We start from the raw sequence: 22,875 nt of genomic DNA on the forward strand, positions 1-22,875 counted from the left end.
TCATTGTTTGTTCTTCCAAGGGTTGCTGCTGGACTATGCCATTCTGGTTTCTCTCTTCCAGCTGTTTCTGCTCCCTTCTTTGAGATCAGATGCAGGAGACTCAGAACAGTTGGAAAGAAACACGGAATCTGGCACATTGCATCAGTAGCCCTTGGAGGAACGGAGCAGCAGATCACAGGACTCATTGAAGCAAAGGTAGCTGGGAGGGCTCTCACATTCACTTGTGGACTTTACTCTGTGCCGTTTTAACAGTCTGCTGTATTTCACCCTGCTTACATGTATCACAGCCTCTATTTAGGGTATTATTCTTTTGGGTTATGATTCACAAGAATAATACCCTATCAGCATTACCTACATGGTGTGTATCTCTTCTCTTTTCCAGCGTGTTTTGCTTCTTGCTTGTCTTTGTTTCCTTGCTCTTCTTAGTTACTTCATGTAGTGGAGAGAGGAGTTGTAGCTTCTCAAGTACAAGTTTAAGGGCTCCAAATAGGTATGACAGTCTTGCTTGCCCTTCTGTCATCTCTATCTCTCCCTCTTACCACTGTCCAAAATTTTGATAGGGAATGATGCTTTGGTCATACGTGTTTGATGAACAGGCCTTGGTCACTTTGTTTAAGGAGCAGGTGCAGGGCAGCTTGGACTATGCTGAACCTTGGTGTTCCCCTCTGGGATTACATCTAGTGGAGATGGTATCCCTTGTGTCTTTGGAGCCGAAGGGAAAAAATGTAGCAGCTCTCACTGGTTTGGATGGGGTGCATCTGTTGCTCCTACCAGAGAAAAGTGGTTTTGTGAGAGTTTGTTATAGCTGTAGGGTGTTGTGTTGATCCAGCCTTTTGTCAGAAGAACATGTGAAAAGATGCCTTTACATTGCAAGCTTCTGGCACGGACTGAAATTTGCTCGAAGAGGAAATTCATGCAAGGGAACTCTGCAGTAACCACCCTGCAGTGAGCAATGGAGCCTGCGTTGCCGGGCAGTGGTGCTATTAAGAATGGCTTTCTGATAGTCTTCTTCCTGGAAATGATTAATAAGCAACATACTGGTGAGCCCTTGCCGTGATGATGTAATTATAGACTTCTTGCAGTATCCAGGAAAAGTTTCCCTTGTGAGCTGACTGACAGATTGAGTAAAAGCTTTCATTTCCAGTGGTCTCCCTGGTGTTACTTTTCATTTTCAGCGTCCTCGGGTCAGCTTAGAAAAACAGGTAGTTGATTTTGTTAAGTTTTAATTAGCAGTTTCTGATGACAGTTGTAGGTCCTCTGACATATGAGATACTCTGCAGATGTTCTGAAAAAAAGATCTCTCTCCTCAGAAACATTGATGGATATCAAATGTAAACTGTGCTCTGCATATGAACTTTCATAGCGCAACACTGAGGTCTCCTGGCAATGCACTTCAGCCGTCTGGTGTATAGCTCAACTGCTGCAATAAAAACTTTTGACAAAGTTTTCCTTGGGGTAATGGGTTAATGTAGTTTCAGTCATAGGAAATGGTGCAATTTCTCCTCATTCCCTTCTTTTAGTTAGTACCGTGAATCAATTTGTCATCTGGTCGAGGATCTGGCAGAGTAATTAGTTGTGTTTTACTGAATAGCCCTGATGGGATGAAGACTTGGCCAGGCTCACGGCGTGATGTCACTAGGTGCAGCGCCGCTACCACCCATCGCTTCACGATAGCAAGCTCTTCCGATCCAAATTATTAAATATCCGCTTTTTTGAGGTGGAGGAGGAAAAGAAAAGAAATTCTGATCCTAAAAAAAGAAAGAAAAGGAAGTGGCTCATTGCGAAGCTGGAAAGTGGAGCTTTCCTGCGCCCTGCGGAGGAACAATATGACTCCGATGATAAAAGGCACGGAGCTGCATCCTGCGGCACCGTGGGGAGCTGTGTCCACCGTGCTGGCCGGTTTTGGGAGGCCGGCAGCAGCTCTCCCACACCCTCACCAGTCTGACCTCTCGCCAGTAGCCGACCAGCAAGCCCTACCCAGCGGTTTCCCTGTGAAACCCCAAAGATTTGTTCTCGCAGAGATGTCCAGCTCCAGATGCCAACAGGACAGTGCCTCTGGTCATTATCTAAGTAAAACACTTAAGGCTACCTCTTGCTCTGCGTCTCGTGTCCCTTTCTGCTGCCTCTCCTTTTTCTCACGTTCCCCATGCTTTTTGTTGTTGGTATGTTTATACATACATTTCGTTAATTGGCTTCCCTGGTGCTCTTCCAGTTTCGTTGGGTTTTGTGATAGCTTTATATTTTTGCTGGATCTTACCCAGTCATTTTGCCTGTTGGCCGCCCCTTTTTCTGAGGCAGATGCGACCTCTACCTATCTGATGGCACTGAGCCACAATTGCCCTGTGGCCATGAGTAATAAATGCAAGAGTTGGTCTTTCTCATCTCCCCACTTCTGCTCCATGCTCAGCTATTTCATTGCTCCAAACTTTGCAAATTCCTTGCAGCTTGTACTGTGACTTAGTGAACTCTTTTGGGCAGCTCTTTCTTTGTTCCCACTGTGTTCACTTTGCTCTCCACATCTGTGTTTTCTGTTTCCTTCTCAGCTTCCTTAGTAAAATACCTCCCTGTTCCTGTCTCATTTTTCATAATTCTTTTATATTCAAGACTCATCTGTGGCTGAGATGATTAAATCAAGGACCAGATATAGAGGGAGTGCTGGCTGTTTCAGACTGGTCAGCTGTGCCCATCCTAAGGCTGGTGTTAGACCGGCTCTGGAACTGCCTGTGAGCATCTTGTACAAAGTCCTGGCTCCTTAATGAGAGCGCTTAAAGTGGGAATATCCACCACGGGCAAAACTCCTCATGCAGAAGCAGCAATAACACTCTGATGGTGCCAAGCTAGTAGGAAGATGATTAGAGCTTTTTCTGTTTCTGGAGGAGAGCCAAGGGGCTGTAGCCAGCAAAGAAGCCTTCCAGCAATTCGTGCTGCGGTGGTGAGATTTTTGGAAGCGGGCTCAGATGAGTACAGGATGGAGCAGATGTCACCTGTGCAGAGCTGGCTGTGTCCCTACCTGCTGCCAGCGGAGACAGGAGAACCCGGTGACTTGGCTGCTGAGGTTGCTTTCCAAAAACCACCAAGCATTTACCAGCACAGATGACTACGGGGCACAGCCTGGAGGCTTAGCTCGTCCCAGGACCTGCCGGAAATGGAGGCAAAAGGTTCTCAAATTTGCAACAAGGTGTTGCGTTGCAAAGCGTTAAAGCGGCTTGAGCACTCGGGAGGCAGCATGTGTGCAGCCAGGCACAGCAGCTCCAAAAAGGCAAGGCCCGTGTGCTCGTCCAGGTGAGGAGGAGAAAAGCAGCTGAGTGTGTGTGTAAGTTTTGTTGAGAAAGTTGCTGTAATTAACTGCAAGACGAATTGGCAGCGTGAACCAAGTCTTTCCACCGAGCTAGCGTGACACGGGCATAATCAGTAATATGTCACTGATTTTTCAGTTGCATTAATGAGTAATTTGTAATAGATTACCCTTTCATAGTAACTTTAACAACCCTTCACACTGAACGTGACACTGGGGAGTCACCAGAGCAGAGGAGTGCTGCTGTGTGTCTTGAGCAAGCAAATGCCTGGTGCTGCCAGCAGAATGATTGCAATCTCTTTTCTGTGTGATAATTACCACCAGCCTGCTCAGCCCTTACAGATGGTTGTCATCTCTCTCCAAATGCCACCCGGCTATACAGGAAGTTATTGCTGAAGCCATGACACAAGTGGGAGATGGTCCTGCCACCGTGTTCTCACGTCCTTGGGAAGGGGTGGCTGGGTTGAGATTGCCAGGGTGGGGATTTGTTAATGTGTCATAAGTGTCATGACTGGGGAGGTGACCTGGGGGGAAAGTATTGAGGGTCTGGCACCGTGGCTGAAGCCTGACTTTGTCCTTTCCCATGTAATGTGGCCTCTTGTTTGTGCAAGGTGGGTGATGGACTCTTGTGGTTTGAGGTATATGCCCAATGTTAGACAGGGCAATGGTGAGGAACAGGGCCAAACAGGCCAGAGGTGAAGAATTTCATACTTATTCTACAGGCCATTTATATGTGTTACATTCTTGTTTTATAGCAGTTTTGAGGCAGAAACTTTGAAAGCCTTTTCCTCAGGGCTTGATGTTTGTACTCTTGTGAGTGGTTCATGGTGAAATTCCAGATGTCTTGCAGTCAAACTGTTGGTCTGGAGCTGTGTTGTATTTTTGCTGTTCCTTTTGCTTCCTACCGTGACCGTGTTTTGGTTTTCAAGTCCTTCGTCCAGTGGAATTTCTCATTCTAGGTGTCCGGTTTCCAGGCAGGTTTTCAGGCAAATTGTGTCCTGCTGGGTGTCACGTAACTGTGGAGTTGCAGAAGATCTGCAGGGAGGTTTTCCTAAGCCTTTGCTTCCAGGTTGAGCAATCCTTGAGCTCTTTCAAAAGTCTGTTTAAGCTGTCAGCTTTGGTTTTGGCCTCAGGGTAAAACATCGGCTTCATTCTTTCCCTCAGAAAAGTTCCTTGTTTTAAGGAAGTGAGTTGTAATTTATAGTCATATAGTAATTATTTCAGGTTTCCTTCCCTCCCAAAAACAGCAAATGAGAGAGTTACGTCACAAGTACCATATGCTAATGTAATTAATTCTATTTCTGGCTTCCTATTGAGGCAATAGCACAGTAACAGCCAACTAGTACTTGGTCAGATGGGCCTGGGATGTCAAACACAAGTTTTTCCCATACTGAGTTGGGGAAGGGATCAGGCTGTAATGTTTGTGATATGTTATTGTGGTACTGGCAAGAGAAACAGGGTATTGGACTGACTTCAGGTAAAAAAAATGATCACAGCGAATGATACAGATCCTATAACCACAGTTTTGTGTGACAGTTTCTCAATGTGAGTTATAAGCAAGGTGCACACGTTTTGTTGTTGTTACTCTTAGTATTGAAAATGTATCAAGCATCCATTGGGCACGAAAGTTTATTTCCCTAATGGTGGAAGATCAAGATTGTGTCTAAACAAATTATTATTGATTTGTTATTGCTTTGTAGCTTAGACATGATAAAGGAACAGAGTGGAATTATTCTTCTGGAATCAAAATGGATGTTCTTGTAATTTTGTGTCTACTTTTACATCACCTATGTGGATATCTGGTGAAAGGCAGGTGGGAGAAGCAGGGAGGTATCACTTTGGTATTTTCCATCTGCATCCCATGGCATATGCTACTGAAAGTAAACAAGCTGACTGTTCTGTGACTTGTCTTCCCACCTGCCTGTAGTGTCATTACCAGCATCCCTGTGGCAAAGCTTCTTTCTTATGGGATATTTTTTTCTCATCTTCTGCTGTCAGTCCAGAGATGCGGTGATCTCAATGTTGTCCTTGTTGGCCTAGTACCTCATAGGTGCCACTAGACACGAGTGCAGATAACGTGTTGATATACTTGCGACTGTTATGCATTGAAAAATTGTATTAAGAGCAAGAAAACAGGGACAGGGGCTTGGGTGCTGAGGTGGCTTGCAAGGCAGGGATCAGGTTCAGCAGATGCAGGTTCAGAGCTCTGCAGGTAAACAGGTTCAGTTTGCCCCGGCAGTGCAGACGGCAGCAGCTCTGCCTCTTTTCCTGGTGTGCTGAAATGCCACCGGTGTGTGTCAGTGTGCCTGTGGTATATTCATACCGGTTTGACCCACAGCCTGGTTCAGATGTCTGTCTGCTCATAGGTGAAACGCTGGGATGTACTTCAGCAAACTGCCCAGCACTTTGCAGTGTCAGGATGGTTTTCAAAGGTATCTGACCATGGTTTTTTTAGTCATTCTACAGAGCTAGTTTATTTTTCTTTCTGAACCGGTAGATTATGGAAATGGTATCAGTGATTTTTCAGCACTGTAACTTTGTGTCAGCCATACCTTAAACTAATTTTGTACCAATTCAGTGGTGCTTTTGTGCCTTGTGGTTATGAGCTACAGTTACCCAGTTATTTTGTGTGTAAGATGATCTTGAATCATTTTCTGCCACGTGCTCAGCTCACGTATTCTGTTTTCTTAAAGAGGCAATTTATTGTTTTGTTCACTAATCTGGTTTCTGTCTACTGTGCAAAATTGATAGCTTTCATGTGCAACTTTTTACCTTAGGCAGAAAGAAATTCTTTAAAGCTGAAATGTATTCTCTCATACATCATCAGAGAAGGAAGCATCCAGAGTATGTGTGGTCTTTGGTGTTTGCATGATATAAAACCAGAGAATTTTTTCTTCCTGAGGGAAGCTGATTGGTACTAACTACAAGTCTGTGGTTTTGAAGTGTTCTGGTTCAAGCAGTAGGAAGAAAGGCAGGATCACCCCAAAAACATAGGTGAGTTCAGCATTGCCTTGAGCTTTGGCTCCTTCAAGGATGGAGTCTCCATAGCCAAAGCCACCAGGCTGCAGCGGTAGGACTCCTGATCTTGGTATCAGTGATGCTTCATGCTGGTCTAAACTCCCCATGCTCTGTAGAATTGCTTTCTGGCCTTGCAGTATTTTGCGATATTACAAACACAACTCCCAGGCGCTGTGCTTCAGCTGACTTCAGCAGCAGCTGCTCCTGGACATGGACCTTTCCAAGGATCTGAACATTGCTCCAGTTGGGCATCTAGGAAGCTACTTAGTAAAGCATATGTCCAAAATTCAAAGTGGAGGAAGGCAAGAAAATTAACAAGTAGGTGTGCCTGGATCATGAGGGTTTGTGATCCGTTCACATAAATATTTCTCTTGGTAGCAAAGAAAACTTTTTTGTAGAAGCCAAATATTTTGGGAGTCGAGGGAGGCAGGTCACACTCTGACTGACTGCCTGGAGGGATCGCAACTGCCTTTGGATCTGCTTTATGGAGGTGCGTAATAAATAACTAACTTCTAAACAATAGTTTTCTCATCTGCGCAGCTGGATCAGAGCAGGTCTAGGAGTGTCATGGGCCCACCACTGAGGAGCAAAGTTTCTGTTAAAAATCCTAGGTCACACATTGAGAAAACATATGATGGTAAGTTGGTTTGAAAAGACCATGCTCCTTTTCTAGCAGGGAGAGGTTGTTAATGTTATTAGCTTGAGAAATCGATTAATTTTTCTGTGTGTTTTTTGGTTGGCTTTTTTTCTCTCCTTTCTCCCCTGCTATGTGCAGCTCTCATGAACTTGGAGCTGAACTGGAATTGCTTGCATTGTCACATGTCTTATTTAATTGTGCAAATTGCTTTCTATTCTAAGGACAAGTTAATGTAGAAATGGAAAAGATTAGAACTGTTAGGATAAGCGATTGCTCTTTCTTTTAATTTTTGCTTTTAGCATAACAGTAGCTACTATTCCCAAAGCAGTCCCTGGCTCTGCCCTGTCACCCTTTCATGAAGGCAAAGCACTCGTGCAGGGCCAGAATCTCCCCTGCCTTCTCCCTTGGGATAGATCCAAAGTCCAATAATCAGCAGGAATCGTCCATGAATCAGCTCAATGGGCTCTGGGCAGAAGCTTCTTGTGTAAGCAAAAATAAATGGCACAGGTGGGAAGATGCCATCAGGAAGGAACATCCCTGTCACAGGACTGGGTCTCCTTTTAAGTCCCACATAAAAAAGAAGAAACTAAGGAGAAAAATGAACATACGCCTCCAGGTCTGCCTAAAGACAGTGCAAATACTGTCTTATTAAAGCAAGTAGTAAAACAGACATTATTCCAGCAGCCTTTTAGCCACCTCTTAAATGAGTATTAACTGTTGAGTAGGTGCGTAGGCTTGCCTTAGAGTTATTGATCTGTAGTTGGCGTAGTTTTAAAGTGTTTGTCTACTCATTGGGGTTTGTTTTTTCTGCAAATTAAAGAAAATATTTTGTTGCTTAAACCCATCCAATTACTGCCATATGTATGCAGATGTTTTTTCAGGTCATTTGCAGTGATTGAGAGCTTGCCAAGCAAACCGTTTTCCTTCCTGATTTCTGTTAATATGTTAACACAATAGGGGAAAAAGAAAAAAAAGAAAAAAAAAAAAGCAAAACCAGGTGGAAAAATATCACACTTTTTTTTTGGTGGTGTGTGTGGCAGTAGGAAGCTGTTGCTGTAAAACTGCAGTTTTCTTATGTAATGTGAGAGATTTTCACTTCTGCTTGATTAAACAGCTTTATGCTGCACCAGGCAGTAAGAGCATTTCTGTTGTGGCCATCGTGATGGAGCGAGATATCCCCAGCATCAAGCACAGGGAGTACTGGCAGTGCCTGTGAGCAACTCCCGTTAAGGCTGGGGGTGAATTTTATGGGTGGGTTGAGAGCAGTGTACTGCCATTAGTGTTTAATTTTTTACAGGTGAATGTGTGCCATCTCTTAGCGTAGTTATATGGAAGAAAGATGAGTGAAGATAACAGTTCACTACTATCAAAGTCCAGGAGTGGCTTTACATGCAAAGCATCCCCAGTCGTTTGTGTTTGGTTTTACAGTAACTAGGCTAGCAAACATACTTTACGTGACTTGTCCAGATAGTGTGCTGTAAGTGTCGAGGTGACTTCATACCTGGAAAAAAATCTTGATTTTTGAAGGGGTGATGTGGCTGACTGATTTGTGTGCCGGACAGGGGAAGTACACTGATACTGTATCGACACTCGGCAGGTTTAGGTTAATGATTGGACTCGATGATCTTAAGGGTCTTTTCCAACCTGAATGAGTCTGTGATTCTGTAACAACATGCCAGATATCTACAACAGAAAGGAAGGTCATTTTTCCTCTGTGCTGAGCATACTTGGCTGTGGTGGGCTCTGGTTCTCCTGTGTGGTGCATCAGGTTGGGGCTCTTGGAACTGGACTTGGCATTTCACATGGGATCTCTCTGGTTTTGTGGAAGGGTTTTTTTGTTTGTTTATTTGCTTTTTGGTTTGGGATTGTTGTTGTTGTTTGTGGTTTTGTTTGGTTTTTGTCTGTTTGTTTTTGGTTGGTTTGGTGGGGTTTTTTTGGTTTCTTGTTTGTTTGGTTTGGGGGGGTTTGGTTGGTTGGTTGGTTGGTTTTTAGCATGTGACAACACTACCTGCAGGATTTCAGTGCAAGGCTGCTGAATATCAGTTCCTTTCTTTTAAACATCTCTTATAACAGCTACATCTTCAAATAATCCTTTGCACTTCCGTCTTCTTTTGCCATCTAACCTCCCTCTGTCAGACTGGCCGGAGAAGAAGACACCTGAGCCCCGTGGTCCCATGTGGGGCTCTGGGAACTGCTGCGGTAGATGATGAAGAGCTGTGCCTTTGCACAGCAGCCTTGCCTTCAGCCTCACTTGAGCCTTGCTGAGCATCCCACCATCCTTAATGCATTTTTCCTTGAGCACCTGCTTCTTTTGGAAGTTAGTTATTAAAAGGGAAACTTAAGTGACTGGCAGAGGGTGCAGAGAGGAGGGGAGATGGCTGAAGGGCTGAGGTTAGCACGTTCTGCTCAGTCTGGTCTTCTTCTCACCTTTAATTTATTTGTATGCAGAGTTGGCTTCCTGCACTGATTGGCACCGAGCGAGTCGGGATAATGTCACGGTTGCCCACGAAGCCGTGCCAGCGTGAGAGCTCAACCTTGCCAAGCCAAGGGCATTGATTAGCGTGGAGGAACTAGGGCAATCCAATTATAACCACAAATGCTATTGGCTTTCTCGAATTCTTACTCAAATAGCTGCGGAATCTCTGCTGTATTAAGGTGGTCTGGACTATATTGAGAAAGGGCAATTCATAGGACTTAGTGCAGAGTAAACAGGATTGAATTCTTAAATGCTCTGTTGCCTATTTACACATAGGGCAAAAGGATAGTGTTTTTCAGATAGGTAGAAGCAGACTGACCTCCTTTGCCTGCCTCAATATTAGAGAGCATATTAATATTTCTTTTTTTGGAAATTATTACAAAATATCCTAAAAGGGAAACTACACAGGAAAATAGCCAAGACGTTTCCTATCATTTCAATCTTGTCTGAGCATTGAATATTCCTTTGTTCCTTACTATTATGCTTCCTCTGACCTACTCAGTGGGTCAGATAAGGAAATGTGATGTTTTTCACCACCGTGATGAAATTAAACTAAAGCTACAAAAGAGCTATGAGGGTTGTAGCCTGGAGTCTTAGATGAGTAGTTCAGATCTGGCTTTATATTAAATGCAGGAGCAAACAGTCTCTCATGGATGAATCACATTCAATTAGGTACTTCCTACGATGAACTGATTAAAAATTAAGTGGCATCAAATAAGACTGATTTTGCTCTTACATTTAAATAATGCTATAATTACATACTAATCAGATGGTAAATCTTAATTGTACATGTTCCATATGTTTTAGTTGCCTATTCTCCCTCTTCACTTTGTCGTCTTTGTATCAGCATGGAGTATATTTTCAGGCTGCTTTTATGTTTGGCCTAATTGAATATCAAAAGCAGTATATGTGAAACTTCCTGAATTCTATTCTTTAGCCAGTGGCAGCTGTGCTATTAGATGACCTTTACCATTCCCGTAGCACAGAATAATAAAGGGAGGGGGGGAATTGAAGCCCAGCCATGTTATTGTTAGAGACAGAAATAAATCATATATAATTGCTTTGCTATGAAGGCCAAATCCTGCCGTCCTTCATGCCTCAGTTAGAAATACAGGATTTGAACCTTTGTTTCCTGTGGTTTCCTGGCCACCTTGGACGTGCCCAGAATCCTCACGCTGCCGCCGCGGTGGCTAATTACCATCGCTGGGCTAACGTCACATTAAACTGAACTGCAGCCCCGGCTCCATCCCTCCTGCGCGAGGGAGACAGCTCTGCTGCAGGAAAGCCTTTACAGGAACGCCCGCCTTTAGTTGCCATTGGCTTCCGTAAGGTTACTTTAAGAAAAACCTCAGATGTTGGGTTACATGGTGGGCTTCCACAGAGTGCTTCTGTTCTGGTCAGCTGTTTGGAACAAGCCTCCTAGAACCCTTCATTGAAATAAACAGGCGCTTTGGCATAACGTGCATGTGGCATTAACCTTATTCGCGCAGGAATGTGTTATGCTTCATGTTTTCGTCTGCTTTTAAATCATAGATCATGAACACAGTCACAAAAAGAACAAGCGGAAACACTGGAGAAGGCAGTGGGCAGAAAGCAGCATGTTGTCTGACATGGAGATGTTGAAGCACAGCCTGGAAGTGAATTCGTTTTCTGCAGATCGCAACAAGACTGGGAACATCGCTGAACAGAAGAGCCACAAACGGACAAAGCGTTTTCTCTCCTACCCTCGGTTTGTGGAAGTGATGGTGGTGGCTGACAGCAGGATGGTCGCCTACCATGGAGCTAATCTACAGCACTATGTTTTAACATTAATGTCAATAGTGAGTATTCAACTAAGGGGAGTAGATTCACTCACAAATCATTTTCTGGTAGACACAGAGCCCCATTTCTGCTGTGTTCATATGCAATACCATCAGTTTGCCTCAGCCAGGCATGGATGTAATGCTGAGATTAGTGTAAAGCTTGGTAAAACTTGTCTGGGGAGCACTAGCTGGAATCTTCTTCCTTCCCATACCCATCACGTTTCCTATCCCTTCCCAAACCTCTCCCTTTCAGATTTCTGAACCCCAGGCAGTACAACAAAGATCACTAGCCCTTTAGTCCACGTGCTGTGCTCTTTATTTAAGCCCATGTGAAACAGCAACTGAATTAAAAAGGTACTTTGAGGACTCTGCCTTCCAAGGAACTGATGCCTAGTAGGTTATGCAGTTGCAAGGAAAAGGAGCCTGTGGTCATCTTGATCCTTAACATAGTGCTGGGGTTGGCTTTCCAGGCTGAGGACAAGGATTTTGGTAGCTGCTGGGACTAGGATGCAGTAGTGCAGCCTCTAAACAGGCAGTTCTGTAGGTGCAGAATGAGTGGAAGTAAGTATCCAACGTAGTTGTGTCATTGGAGTGATTTTCATCCTATTAGAGGGTGGAAGTGCAGTGAACATGTCATCTAAAAATGTCCATGTCCAAATGAGACACTTGAGAAAATAAGTTGCTTGTAACAATCTTAGTCAGTGGTTGTATCTCAGAGCAGAATGATCCTGTAATTTGGTGAAATGTGTGTTAAAGCAAAAGGAAATGTTTGGTTTCTGCGATACCAGCAGACTTGTTTCATTCTAAAATTGTGCTTCTGGCAGGAGGTCTCTCCAAGTAGCACCAAAGCACAGAGTGGGGCAGAAGGGCAGCTCAGGAGAACAACAGTTGCAAAATGGAAAACGTGTGTGTTGCCTTAATTGTTTGTTTCCTTGAATGTTAGCAATAATTCTGACTATTTTTTTTTTTTTAAACAGGTGGCTTCTATTTACAGAGACCCAAGTATTGGAAATTTAATTAATATTGTTATTGTGAAATTGGTCGTGATACATAATGAACAGGTAATGGAAATTATTTTCTTCCCCTTCTGTTTGATGGTGGCATTTGTAGTGAGTTGTATGATGAATAATTGAAATACCTGATTTCTGTGTGTTGCTTATTAGGATGGTCCTGCAATATCTTACAATGCCCAGACAACACTGAAAAACTTTTGCCAATGGCAGCAATCCCAGAACCACCCTGAAGGAAGTCACCTTCAACATGATACAGCTGTGCTTGTTACCAGGTATGGTGAATATTCTCAGTAAAACTGTAGCCAGTTGTGTGTCAGAGGCTGTGAGCATGTGATATATGCAGCTTTGGGAAATATTCAGTTTTTGATGTAGATGTAATGATATTTGCAACTGTGGGAGCAGTGTGACTGTGAGCAGAATTGGGATAATGTGTCCAGCATAGTGGTGGCTGACTTTGAGACTTCCAGGACTGTCCATAAGATGAAAAACTCTGACTGTGGTAGGGAGTTGGTTCAGACTATGGATGATGTGGCAAGCCAGCATGAGGAGGTCCATTGGAGGACCAAGCATTGCTTTTGGATATTGTTATTATTCTGCTTGTACCTTAACTCACTGCTGCATTGAAAATTAATGTGTCAGGTCTGTTCTGCTTTCAGACAGGATATTTGTAGAGCGCACGACAAATGTGATACTCTGGGTAAGGAAAAACTTTTCTTTGTCTTTTAATAACTTTTTTGTAGTGACAATGTTAGTTGTCTCTGCCGAACTGTGGGTGACATTTCTTTTTCTGTTGTAAACCTTTTTGTTCTTTTCTAGGTCTGGCGGAGCTGGGCACGGTCTGTGACCCGTACAGGAGCTGTTCAATTAGTGAAGATAACGGACTGAGCACTGCTTTCACAATAGCACATGAACTTGGCCATGTGTATGTTTTATGTAAATATATTTACATTTAAATAACCCAAGACTTATGCTAGCTAGGGCTTGCCAGCCTGCCTAGGACTTTGTACCTGCTGAGCCTAATTATTTGGGAAGAGATGAATGTAGTCAGGTAGGAGATGTACCGTTGAGGAAAATTAGGCAGTGGTGTGACTCTGGGAGGCGGTGGGGTGCTCTGAAGTCCATTTGAGAGCAGTAAAACCAGCAGACCCACATTTTGGGGAGGGTGAGTGATGGAGTACCCCAAGCAGCACATTAGCAGGGAAGGAGAACTAACAAAATGCCTCTTATTACTGCATCTTCTCACATCTACATGCAGATGTCAGCAGCATCTACCCTGGAGCTGTGATGTCTTGGCCAGGTCACTGGGACTAGCCAGGTTTTTTGCCAGGGCTGGGATGTGCTGGGTGCCTTGGGGAGGACCGGGGCAATTTCCACAGGCACATCTCACCTGGGCTTTGGGACTGAAGTCTCTTCCAAGAGCCGGTTCTCAGCCTGCCACAGCTTGGCCCACCACCACACATGGTGCTGCTGAAGGAAGGAATTTACCCAGCGTGTCTGGCAGGTGATGGGGATGTGTTAGCGAGCTTGATCCACCTCCTGAACCATTTCACAAAGGAAAATCTTGTGCTGCTGGACATGCCCGAAAGAGATGCTGTCATTCAAGATGCACCTCCTCCAGTGGAAATCTCTGTTAACTGATTTTGACTTCTTTTTTAAAGTAGTGGTGAGAAAAATCATCTTAGATCACATAGTCCTTTACCTCCCAGCTACAGCTTGGTCCCAAATCACCTCATGCCTGGTTTGCAGGGGAGATCTGTAGGTGTGGGATGGATGAATACCCAGGAACAAGTCACTCATTGTTTTAAACTCCCTTTTTCTGCACAGAGAGCTGGCTGAGATGGTCTATTTTTAACCACAGCAGTGTTTGTTTAAATAAGATTTCCTAAGAGAAAGTCCCCGAAGGCTTGGCATTCCCCACACCTAACCTGTGGCTAATTCCTTTGCGAATGCTGCCCCAGAGCTGCTGGAGGGGTTCGTGGCGCTGCCGGGCGGGAAGTGCCTCTTTGCTCTTTTACAGGGAGCTGAGTGAAAAGGTGGTTCACCAGAGGCAATCTTAATGGGATATAAACTCTCCAGCCTTCGAACGCAGGATCACACTGGGTCATTTCCCCTTCTCCACTTCAAAAGGCAAAGTGCTTTAAGCCGTTCTGTCTCTGTTAGCGTATTTGCCGCATTCTTCAATATGTCATGTGCTGCAGACTTCGCGTGGGTTTCTGCTGATACTGATGCTTGATGGCATTTTGTAAACCTACCACATAAAGTGGAGAAGCCAAGTCTATCCCCAGCGCAGCCCTATTTAGGCAACAGCATGAAGGATCAGCGTGGCCTGAGGTGTTCAACTGCGTTAGAAGACATTTTGCAGCCAGCGTAGGATGCTGGCAACGCACATGAGGGACTTCAGGCACCAGTGGTCAGTGGGCTCAAGTTGTTCATCTCTTTCGGAAGCTTGGCTCTTTGGCTCAATTCCAGAGAACTCTTACCATTTTTATGAAGGTGGGGCCGGACTCCAGCCTGCCTGCAGGACCACTACTGTCAGCTGAAAAGGAAACGGCAGCTGAAATTGCATCTTACTGGAGGCTCCCTCAAGGACTTGTCTGGCTGAATATCTGCAGCCGTGATTTGGTGCCGTTACCAGGGTGCTGCCGAGCTTCTTGCAGACAAATGCTAGGAACCCAGTTTGAGCAATGCTTGTTGACATTTATGAGTATGTGCATATGAATTACTTCTATTCTATAATAACTGTCAGTAGCATATCTAGGAAAAATTCTTCCGTTTGCTTACATTTAGTTCACACTGTTGCTCTCGCTATGCTAAGTACTTGACATTTGCCACTAAGCTGACTGTGCTTTTTCACTGCTGCGTTTCTCCTAGATTTAACATGCCACACGATGACAATCATAAGTGCAAAGAAGATGGAGGTAAAAATCAACAGCATGTCATGGCACCGACGCTGAACTTCTACACCAATCCCTGGATGTGGTCAAAATGCAGTAGAAAATACATCACTGAATTTCTGGAGTAAGGCCATATATGCATGTTAGGCTGTTTTTACAAGTGCGTGCATCCAGTAGGGTATACTCTGAAGTCCTAACGTGCAACATTTGGAGGGAATTAGATTTCTGTGTGCACATATCCTTTAGGTAGATCAGGAATGCATCCTTGGCATGCAGTCCCTGCCAATTCAGCCTCGTGATAAGCTGGCAAGAGCCAGCCTCTCTATGGGGAAGAATAAGTCTTCCCCCATGGATATTGCTTTTAAGGAATGTGTGTTCTCCTCGAACCTGAAGAGTGAGTTTTCCAAGCCCTGTGGCCAAGATATGGAGCCATGCTTTAGGAGGCAGATTGAATCTGCCTGTCTGCTCCACAGGTCAAGATAAGGCCTTGGCACTAGGCCCTGGTGAGAACACTCTTCCAGGAGCCCATGGGTCAGTTTGATGCGCAGTGATCGCCCATTTTGCCATGATGCCTTCCCATGTGTTGTGATGGGAAGCAAAACGAGAGACACAGTGGTGTCCTGGCAAATCCAGAAGCTCAATCCCTCAGCTCTTTTGCTAATAAATGATTTTTCTTTCTAAATATATATTATACCACTGCTTACTCAGCAACTAAATTCAGGTTGTGCATGCTCAGAAAAGCTTTTGCCAGGGTAGCTGACTGCGTTGTGGTGGATGGTTGTTAATGCAGCCTGGGGTGATGGGGAAAGGGTAATGCACCCTCCTGTGCTCGAGTCTACAATAGCTGCTCTTGTGCTTGTTATAAATAAATATGGCAAACACGGTGCACCTCTGCCCCAAGGCTGGCTCAGGTGAACACCAATGGGTTCTAGTCGCATCACCTCCTGTTTAACACTATTTCTCTGCTTTGTGTTGTAGTACTGGTTATGGGGAATGCTTGCTCGATGAACCTTCATCGAGAACTTACACCTTGCCTCAGCAGCTCCCGGGCCTGATTTATGATGTCAACAAACAATGTGAGTTAATTTTTGGACCTGGATCTCAAGTGTGCCCGTATATGGTAAGTGAAATTCCACACCTTGGTTTTCCTGCTGTTGCCAGGACAAAATAAAGCCTCCTGGGGGTGCATGAATGAAAGGCTCACAAGCCATCATAGTATTGTCAAGCTTATGAGTTAATGATGAATCCTAGGGGTATAATTTCATTAAGGATCATTTATCTGGTAAGGCATGTGGCATGTATTCATTTAACGTCTTCATCTTTTCAATAACAAGCAGATGCAGTGTCGGCGACTTTGGTGTATTAACATTGATGGCGCACACAAGGGATGTCGTACCCAACACACACCTTGGGCTGATGGGACAGAATGCGAGCCAGGAAAGGTCTGTAATACCTGATGGTTTGTGCCTTGCAGCGATGTTTCCCAGGTCTCAGGTTAAGCATATTAGTAAAAAATCATCCTATCCCAATGGCCAGTTATATGGGGCACAGCTTCTGACTGTGAGGGTGGAAGCCCAAAGCAGCTCTGTGTGTTTTAAGCCTGGTACGCATGGGTCAGCTCTGCACCGGAGAATGTGATTAAAATCAACTGCTCGGCATAGTGTTGTTTAAGCAGATATTCCTTCTGCAGTGCTTATCTTGGTAAATTAATGCCCTTGAGTGAACTCTTGAGCAAAACTTTCACAAAGCTTCCCTAGGCTTTTATTAGAAATTTCCTATGTGATGTGAGCAATTAGTAATTTTGTGTAACATAAATTTGTCAACTGGCTTCTCATCTTGACAACTTCCGAGTAAAATATAGAACTCGTTGACATTTTCTGCATGGAACAATTTTGGCAGTAATTCATGCAAACTTTCAATTTCCATGTGCAACGTTAGTTTCAAGCTCGCATTGTGGTTTGCAGAATAAGTATTTAGTTGTCTAGATCTAGAGAAAAAATAGTTGGGAGGATTTTTCTTTCCTATTTTATTGAAGTACTGAACCTTGTGAAGAAAAATGCTAACTAGTTTTCATATTTTTTGTCTGAACAAAAATATTCTCCATCTAAGTCTAGTAAAAAAAGTGTGATGGTATTCTACAAGGTATAGCTTAAAACTTTGCTTTTCTGGCTATTAATGATCAGTAGTTAAAGTTTTCTTTAGAAAGAGTCAATATTCTAATTCATAGTCTTTTAAATGTATTTAATAAAAATATCTGGATGTTAATTTAGATATCATTTTCCATAAAGGCTTGGTAATTAATCCTCTGTTGCATGTATCAGAAGAGTAAATTGTTCAATGACGCGTGACTGATTTCCTTCAAGACAGTGGGCATAGTCTATCAATTTGCCTTCCTTTCTTAGGGAGAAGCATAGTAAATGCATTTGTTTTTCTTGTTGATAGTGTGCATTAGAGATGTGGTTGGAAAATCCTATTCCTGTGCTACTCTTTGGAGCCAGTGCTTCAATATTTAATGTTTTAATGTAAAATGTCCCCTTTTTTGAGACTCGGGATAAAGCTAAGGCGTCTCTGGAGTCCCCTTGACTTGAGACCTTCAGCTTCCCTGTGAGCTTGGGGTCTACTCACTGCTGGAAGCTCAGAAATAGCTATTTTCTTGAAATTGCAAAAATCTGGGCTGTAGTTTTGTTCCGACAGAACTGCTGTTACCCTTGGATATGGCCAGAGTGATGTGCAAACAACTGCAATTGAGCAGATTATCACCTTCTCAGAGTTACCATGTCATCCAAGTGGCAGTGTCCAGCTGCATGGTTCTTAAAGACCCTGTGAGCAAAACCATTTCAGTCCACAAATCTAGACAATTTGACAAGTTTAGACAAATTAGACAAGTGTGACCTTGAACTTCTCAGCTGAGAGCAGATGGGCTCTTAAAAAAAGCTAATGCAGTCTGCTGGTGCTCAGGCATTTGAATGTATTCTCACAAAAAGGCTTTACAGAGTAGTTCTTCTGTCTGTGTGTTGGTCTAATTCAAGCTTAAGGTTTGAATCATGATAAACTCTCTTATCCTTAGTGTTTACTTGGGCTTGTGAAGTGCTGAGGTGTGAGTCTGGAGTGCTTTTCATTGGAATAAATCACTATTTAGGTACTCTGCTGTGGCCAGGAGCCCCATCAAACTTCTGCATGCTGACTAACGCTTTACCTCAAGTCTGCGTGTTTAAAGCCCGTGATATATGAGGTGACAGATGGAGAAAATACCATACCGTTTTTTATGGTCATATATTTGGAAATGAGGGAGCCTGAAGAGCTAAGAAAAATCTAGCTAAAACTACTGGGATGTAGATTTATCCAAGCGCTGAATTTATTCTTAAATCAAGGACACTAAAACAACATGGGAGTATTAGTTTATGCATATTTTGCATGTGAGAACAGTGAATTTGATATTGCTAAATCAAGTAATAAGCCCAGCCCAGAGTTTGACCTTTGCTGGGTGAGCACCAGTCGTCGTTCTCAGGGTTTCACAGCACCAGCGCTTTGTTGGGTGGAAATAAATCACTGGAAGAAAATAAAGAGGGTCGTAAACTTGGGCCTCTGTCTCTTGTGGTTTTCAGGGTTGCTTAAAGAATGGTAAAAGAAGAGTAGATGAATAGTAATCATTTCTGTCTCCTGCCGTATGGCAGCAGGTAGCGTATATGTTATGCATGCGTGAAGCTCCGCAGCACTTGTCTGCCCCCTGCTAATCTATTCAGCTAAAGTCAGCACAAGGATGAAAGCTGGATTTGGTGAATTGTCTGGGACTCCGGTGGCAAGACAAAGAAAAGGAAAGCCTGTTGTAGTGTCTCCTGTTCCTGCCGTTGCTCTCCTGCTCAACTGTGTGTCTAAGTTATTTTGAACTTGCTACAGACAAAAACTCTTTTATTCTCTTCGCTCTCTGATCTGTAAGCTCATAGGAAAGAGAACCCTGGCAGGCTTTTTAGTTTTTCTGTTGTAACTCAACATAGAAATTATTTTTAAAATACAAAAGGCACGAAGGTTGCACAGCCAGACTATTCACAGTGTGGTTCCAAGAAACACCACTGCATTTCCATAAGGTAATCTTGCTGTTTATTTAAAACAGCTGCTCCTTTTTTTTTTTTCCCCTTTTGATTTACCATCAACTCCAAACCCTCAATTTTTAAGAAAATCAAGAGGATGTAGGTGATTTCCTGGTTAATTCTCAACCATTGGATGGGAGACATATAGGTCATGTCACGCTCTGTTAGCTGTGTACATTCACTAGTTAGCTATTCAGTCGTCTTCTCTGGGTCAGTGATGCCAAGCATGACTGTGGTTATATATTTAGCTGTGAGCATCAACATTGCTGTGAGAAGTTCTCTACTGGGACAGCACTGTTGAATTGGTGTTGTGTATTTTTTGTACGTTGATGATGCTGTTGGACCTATTTGTCCCTGGTACAGGGCTGGCATAGGGGTCTCCTTCCTGCAGGTTTTCAACCCTCTGAATGCCAGGAGGAGTTGTGCATTGGAAGGGCTTGTCCTGCAGCAAAGAAGCAGGCATTTCAGCTTATTTTATTCCTGTCCTTTACTGTAGCAGATTTTTTTTCAGCCAGTTTCTATATGGGGAATGAAATCTTCAGATGAGAGCAAGTCCAGGGCACATTGCAGCCTTGAGGCCAAGTTCATCTCTGAGCAAACACCACATTTAGGGCCCAAGCTATGAGTTGTTTGGCTGTCCTGCAAACCACGTCCAAAGGCAAATGCACCTGAGATCAGCTTTCTTCATCAGCAAAGCAATGGGCCAAACTGGCCATCATGGGCTAAAGGTGTTAAATGTGCTGCAGAGCCAGTGTCCTGTGGCCTGGATACTCAACCCCCTTGATTTTGATACCTTTTGATACCTTGATCTTGCTCTGTTTTCCTAGACAGCTCTCTCTAAGGTGATTCATAAGGGTGTCTAAAAAAGGGGATGAGCTTATGGAATGTCTTGTTCTGGCATTAGTGAAAGGGCTGGAAAAACACAGCACATTGGTAAATTTGACCCTGTTGCCATAAAGATCGTCAGGTGTTTCTATTCCTGAACAGTATCAGGTGCAGAGAAATACTGGAAGTGAGTATTTTAATGATGCACTATATGTTTTCTTCTTTGAGTCTGTAACCTCTTCTAATCTGTGAGCAATCAGCAGTGTTTGGGCTTCATATAATTGCAAAGATTTGGCCATCTGCCAGCAGATGAACATGACTCTGGGTTTACATCTGCTTTAGCGAGCACTGTTCAGTGGGGGGGAAACCCTGCTCTGATGGGTCTTGGGGACACTTTTCCATCCACTCTGGTGGGACCAGAAGGTGGACTCTCCCCTAGATCTCACCTCTCCAGAAGTCTCTGTAGTCAAACTAGCAAACGTACCCCAAAGGGACACAATTTATACTGTAGAAATGAGGGACAGGGACTTGCCAAGATAATTAAAACCAGTTTTCCAAACAAAAGAAAACAAGAATTATAGCTGGAAAACAAAACACGTGCCAGGCCTTGGCAAGTCCAATGTTATGACTGAGTGAAGAAAAATTCTTTGCATTGAGGAATTCATTTTTTCTATTTTATTTGCCCTTTAGATTTGGAAGCTTCCTTTCCCTCTTCTGTCCTGGGGCTTTGTACAGCTGTGCGGAGGTTTGAGTTTTCCCTGTTGTTTTTCCTACTCTCTGTCTGTCTCCTCCCCTGACATGGTGCGGTTCCTGCTGCTCTCCAGGAATTCAGATAAGCGGCTTTTTGAAAAGCCAGTGCCGCGAGCTGAGAATTGCCATGCTGCTTGGCACCAGTAAATAGGGAATACTTGAGGACAACAGCAACCACCAGTCTTCTTCCCATAAATCACTCCAGTGGTCTCTGCAGCTTGTCTTCTCTTCTTCATTTAAGGCTACAGTGAGAAAAAAATATGGGTGCAACAGACAAAACTAAAGAAGTTAAATTTTATTTGATTGCAAAATCTTTGCTACATTTTGTGAGTGGTTGAGAAATAAGTAAGACTGAGCGCTGGCATCCAGGATGGTAATGAAAAGCAATGCAAGCTCACCTTTCCTGTCTCTCTCCTCTGCGCACAGCACTGCCGGTTTGGGATGTGCGTACCCAAAGAGCGAGAGGCGCCGGTGACAGATGGAGCGTGGGGCACGTGGAGCCCTTTTGGGACCTGCTCGAGAACCTGCGGTGGCGGTATAAAGACGGCGATACGGGAGTGCAACAGGCCTGAGTAAGTGCATGGAGTGGGGGCACTGGTGGGGGAATTGGGGAAAAGCAGCTGGGTTGCCCAAATGGGTTGAAATACCCTTCAGCTGTTCCCAACCTGTGTGTCACCCCAGGGGCTGGTGGCTTTGCCTGGCATGGATCATCATGGGGACCCAGGAGTAGCTGGTCACAGGGATCTGTTCAATGGAGAGAGAAGGAAAAAGCTAATATCTGTGCGGGTTTATTGCCTCCTGTTTTCCTAGAGAGGCACAGCTGGGGTCTCACTCCTAAAAATATTCTTCTTCTTCCAAACCTGTGGATCAGAAAGGACCAAGAAGGGAAGGACTCATGAGTTTATCTATTTTTTCACCATTTTACCCATACTTTGGCTGCTTTTGCAGCTGCTCCTACAGGCCAGATCCTTTGGACAGTTTTCTACCATTTTATTCCTGCTTTGGCTGGCTTTGCAGCTGATCCTTTATACAGTTACACATCAGCTGGTGCAGACTAGCCAAACCTCAGCAGAAATCTGTGCCCCATTAAAAAGTGGCACTCCAGAATGTTTGCCATCAGCCTGGAATGCAAAACTCTACACCCTTTGAAATGGCAGGGAATTTTGCCGTGGGCTTCAAGGAGATGAATGTGTGGCTGGTGAAATATTAACAATAGCTTGAGCAACTGGTATGAAAACAGGCTGCTTACATAAATTGTGAACTGTGCTGGTTTCTGTTTAACCACCTCCTTTCAGCCCATGAGAGCAAGAAGGGGTGGGCAGGAAGCTCTCCAGACTCTCATTTGGTACTGAGACAGGGAGAGGAGTGAGGGGTCTGTGAAGGTGGTTGGACCAAGGACTCTTAAAAAGATGGAGCAGGCTTATTGCCAAGGAAATGGCCATTAGTGATGTACCAGTGACAGTTTCATCACTGCTAATGGGAGAAGGGAGAGCTCGTACCTGTGGCATGTGAAGTGGCAGGAGAGGCTGCTCAGCACAGCTGAGCAGGTGCCGAAAGAGAAGAGTTGAAGTTAAGGGAGTAGGACTCCAGCACGTCAATTAAGAGGATGCTGAGAAACACACAAGAACAAAGGAGTTCTCATCTCACCATGCTGAGTCAGCACATACTATATGGTCTTCCAGTAGCCATGGAGACACAAAACCAAAATATTTTTCCACATGCAAAAATAGCTGTGCTGTCGAACCTTTGGATCCTGTCAGTAAGAAGTATTCCCATCTTCTGGAGAGGCATCTGTTTGGACTGATAGCTTTTTATGATAGAAAATCTACTTTATCCTGAGGGCTAGCCAAGGGATTTTAAATTCCATCTTCACTTATAGCTTGTGTTTTGTATCTGGGTGTTTTGTGAGGCTCGTTGCCTTGGCTGGGGTTTGCAAAAGCACCTAAAGACGTTAGGTACCAAGCTGCCTGTGAAATCCTCTACTCTTATCATTATTAGTGGTTATTTTTCAGGCCCCCTTTCAAGAGCCGTGTAGCTGGCACTGGCCTCTTCTCCAAACCCTCATGAAGTCTCCGTG

At 44.1% G+C, this 22,875-nt stretch overlaps 1 protein-coding gene across 5 annotated transcripts in view; it reads left to right on the forward strand.

Moving 5' to 3' along the window:
- Window positions 1-22,875, forward strand: part of ADAMTS9 (ADAM metallopeptidase with thrombospondin type 1 motif 9) — an 83,203-nt gene that overhangs the window by 3,637 nt on the left and 56,691 nt on the right. For 3 of the 5 annotated variants that reach the window (XR_010652050.2, XM_065845689.2, XM_065845691.2), the window contains 9 exons: window positions 10,960-11,246; window positions 12,206-12,289; window positions 12,392-12,513; window positions 12,898-12,938; window positions 13,058-13,163; window positions 15,113-15,259; window positions 16,114-16,255; window positions 16,470-16,577; window positions 21,225-21,370. Coding sequence is in view for 4 of the 5 variants with exons in the window: in XM_065845689.2 (XP_065701761.1) it covers window positions 10,960-11,246; window positions 12,206-12,289; window positions 12,392-12,513; window positions 12,898-12,938; window positions 13,058-13,163; window positions 15,113-15,259; window positions 16,114-16,255; window positions 16,470-16,577; window positions 21,225-21,370 (1,183 nt within the window). In the remaining variant the exon portion in view is untranslated. Of the gene's footprint in view, window positions 1-8,602; window positions 8,719-10,959; window positions 11,247-12,205; window positions 12,290-12,391; window positions 12,514-12,897; window positions 12,939-13,057; window positions 13,164-15,112; window positions 15,260-16,113; window positions 16,256-16,469; window positions 16,578-21,224; window positions 21,371-22,875 lie in introns of those variants that run through there. The other 2 variants (XM_071813266.1, XM_065845690.2) reach the window with 2 other exon arrangements.

The sequence above is a fragment of the Patagioenas fasciata genome, chromosome 10, assembly GCF_037038585.1.
Source record: "Patagioenas fasciata isolate bPatFas1 chromosome 10, bPatFas1.hap1, whole genome shotgun sequence".
Lineage (NCBI taxonomy): Eukaryota > Metazoa > Chordata > Aves > Columbiformes > Columbidae > Patagioenas > Patagioenas fasciata.